The following is a 3256-nucleotide window of genomic DNA, read 5'->3' on the forward strand; positions in this document are numbered from 1 at the left end:
AAACCAGAGAGTACGCAATCTATGTTATTATGAAGTAACTGTCCTTACCTTGATTATCGCCGAAGATAATTCAAAGATCAAAGAGAGAGACTCCAAACTTAGCAAATAAACCCCTAACAATCATAGATATAACATTAGGAAAGATACCTAAAAGATCAGAGAGCAAACGAATCAAACTGAGCGAAAAATGAAGCTACTGCCTTCATTGGTTGCTTGGTCTACTGACCCAGTCGACCAACCGAGTCAGTACGAAATTGTAGAAACTAGATTGGTCATAACTTCTTCGTTTGAAGTCAGATTGATCCAAAATTCGAAGGGAAACTTCCTAGAATGTATTAGAACTATATAGGAGGGTAAGATCATAAAGTCAAGGTCAAGAGATGGGTTCTTGATTTGAACCAAGAAACTAGGGTTTCAACCTTATGGCTCTCATGAAAAGGCTATGATCACAGGATGAAAGGGAATAAATTGCTTGGCCAAATATAACAAGAAAATCATTGAATAATCAAGTTTAGATTAATCTAAACATTACCCATGAGGTTTCCCTCGCATGGGAGGTTACCAAAGGTTTCCAAAAATCAAACAAGGGTCAGGGTTTCAAGAAAATATTCGGCTAGGGTTAAGATCACAATGATGATCATAGATCTCAAAGAATAGAATGAGATCATGGAATAGATGGTTGCAAGAATGCAGCATCTTCTTCTTGATCTCAATCAAGAACAAGATCGAAGAAAGAATAATCTATAATACAGAAGAAATACAAACCTTGAATTGGCATATCAGAGATGAGAGGCTTCAAATCTGCAGAGGAATCTTCGAAATCACCGAAAAGAGTTTTTGAAAGGTCTTCCCACGTTCTCTGGGTGTTTAGGAGGTAGCCGTAACTAAGAAACTCGAAGTAGGGTTAAATAGAGAGTGAAAAACCCTAAATCGAAGGTTTTCTCGGATTTAACACACCATTGGTCGATTGATTGGTCTCTCGGCCCCAATCGACCAACCCGATCGACCAATGCACAATTCGAAACTTGGACGGGGATTCCGGAGGGCTATACGGGGTCAAAGTGGAGTTTTCTCCTACAAGTCAATCGAGAAGTCTAGTTTCTAGAAATATCTTCGGATTGAGCACGGGAGTTCATTAGGTACTTCAAATAATTCACCCCTCTTCGATGCGCAGTTTCTCACTAAACACTGACAATGCTTCCAAGTAGGGAGCACCATCAACAATATCCATGGGTTTCGGGTCACACACTAGTCTTCTATAAAGAGGGCCCACAAAGACTTCTTCCTTCACTTCGGGACCTTGGATTTACCCTAAGGAAATGTTTGACATGACTTCCTAAGGCTTTCAAAGGGTAGCAACACTGTTATCAAGGTCCAACTTCAAGGTCAAACATTAAACTAACCTTTCATCACCCAAAACAGATAGGGTGTCCTGGCTAGGTTTGGGCTGGATTTCACATTTTGTATAAGATTCCCTCAACCAAGGTGAACTTCGCGGCGCGTCTTTTCACAATGTTAGCTTGAGTTGGATCTTCAGGTAACTGATATTGTCTTAAGTACGCCACCAGTTCATCCATCCAGGATGGCTCCAGCTCTTCGATCTCCATCATATCCAAGGCGTTGATGCTAGGTTCGTAGAGGACTTCCTGGTAGACCGAGGCTTCTATATCTGCGATGCCGGCGAGGCCGGACTTAGCCGGGAAGTCGGCTTTCGAATTTTCTTCTCTAGGAATCTGGAAGAACTCACATCGATTGAATTGGAGCTTTAAGTTGTTTACCATGTTCAGATAACTTGCCATTTTTTCCCCTCTGGCCTCATTGTTACCTTTCACTTGGCTTATTATCAATTGAGAATCGCTATGGATTCTCAGATTTTGAACATGCAGAGAAGTTGCCAAACGGAGGCCTGCCAACAACGCTTCGTATTCGACGACATTGTTGGTTGCCGGGAAGGTGAAGCACAGTGCATAGTTAATGACAAATCCACCTGGACTTTCAAACACTAGGCCGGCTCCGCTTCCTGCAGCTTTGCTCACTCCGTCCACGAACAAAGTCCACATTTCTAATGATTTTTCTTTACTTTTACCGTCATCCCATTCGATTGTAGACTCTACAATGAAGTCTGCCAAAGCCTGGCCTTTTATTGCTGTCCTTGGCTGAAACTCTACTTGGTGTTCTCTTAACTTCACGGCCCATTGGCGACCATTCTCCCCGTCAAGTCCAGTCGATGAAGGATCTTCTTCGAGGGGACGTTTGGGAGAATAGTTATTGGATGAGCTTGGAAGTAAGGCCTTAGCTTCCTGATAGATACTATCACGACTAGGGCCAACTTCTCGATTTCCGGGTATCGGGTTTCAGCGTCTAGGAGGACATGAGAGACATAATAAATAGGCTTCTGGATGCCTTCATCTTCTTGAATTAAAACAAAGCTTACAGCTTTTGGAGATGATGCAAGGTACATGAACAGATTTTTAGTGGGAGTGGGACACACCAATATGGGAGATGAACTCGGCTTTTCCTTCAGCTCCTCGAAGGCATTCCCGACATTCATCCATCCAGATCATCTCCGCCGTAGTGTTAAGAGTTCTCAAGGCTGCCAAGAAGGGTTGACAGCGCTCTCCAAATTTAGCTAGGAAGTAGCTCAAGGCTGCTACTCTTCCCGTCGGACATTGAACCTCCTTCATGGTTCGCCGGCGGCTGCATGTCTCAAGATTGCTTTGATTTTCTAAGGGTTTGCTTCTATGCCTCAGTTGTGAAACCATGAATCCAAGGAACTTCCCCGGACGACACTCCAAAGGTGCACTTCTCAGGATTTAGTCGCATCTTGTGCTTTCGGAGGACGTCGAAGACCTCCGCCAAGTCGCAGATGTGGTTGTTGGGATCAACGCTTTTGATCAGCATATCTTCTACATAGACCTCCATGTTTCTTCCAATTTGTTCGTTGAAGATTAAGTTGACGGCTCGATGATAAGTCGCCCGATTTTCTTCAGACCAAAGGGCATCACCCTATAGTAATACCTTTCTTGGTTGGTCATGAACGCAGTGTGAACCTCATCCTCCAGTGCCGTCAAGATTTGATTGTAACCAGAATAGGCGTCCATGAAGCTCAATGCTCCATGCCCCGCAGTTGCATCAATCAGTAAATCAATCCTTGGTAAAGGGTAACAGTCTTTCGGGCAAGCTTTATTGAGATCAGTGTAATCTGTGCACATTCTCCACTTCCCGCTAGCCTTCTTCACCATCACCACATTAGCTA

At 43.6% G+C, this 3256-nt stretch overlaps 1 protein-coding gene across 1 annotated transcript; it reads right to left on the minus strand.

The window, feature by feature from the left end:
• Positions 1–1454: 1454 nt before the first annotated feature.
• LOC149006077 (uncharacterized) lies at positions 1455–2060 on the minus strand. Its single transcript, XM_089136039.1, has one exon. The coding sequence runs from the start codon at positions 2058–2060 to the stop codon at positions 1455–1457; it is 606 nt and encodes a 201-aa protein (XP_088992165.1).
• Positions 2061–3256: the final 1196 nt, after the last annotated feature.

Source organism: Hakea prostrata, chromosome 9 (genome assembly GCF_041222555.1).
Source record: "Hakea prostrata isolate BN-2017 chromosome 9, UWA_Hpros_2, whole genome shotgun sequence".
Taxonomy (NCBI): domain Eukaryota; kingdom Viridiplantae; phylum Streptophyta; class Magnoliopsida; order Proteales; family Proteaceae; genus Hakea; species Hakea prostrata.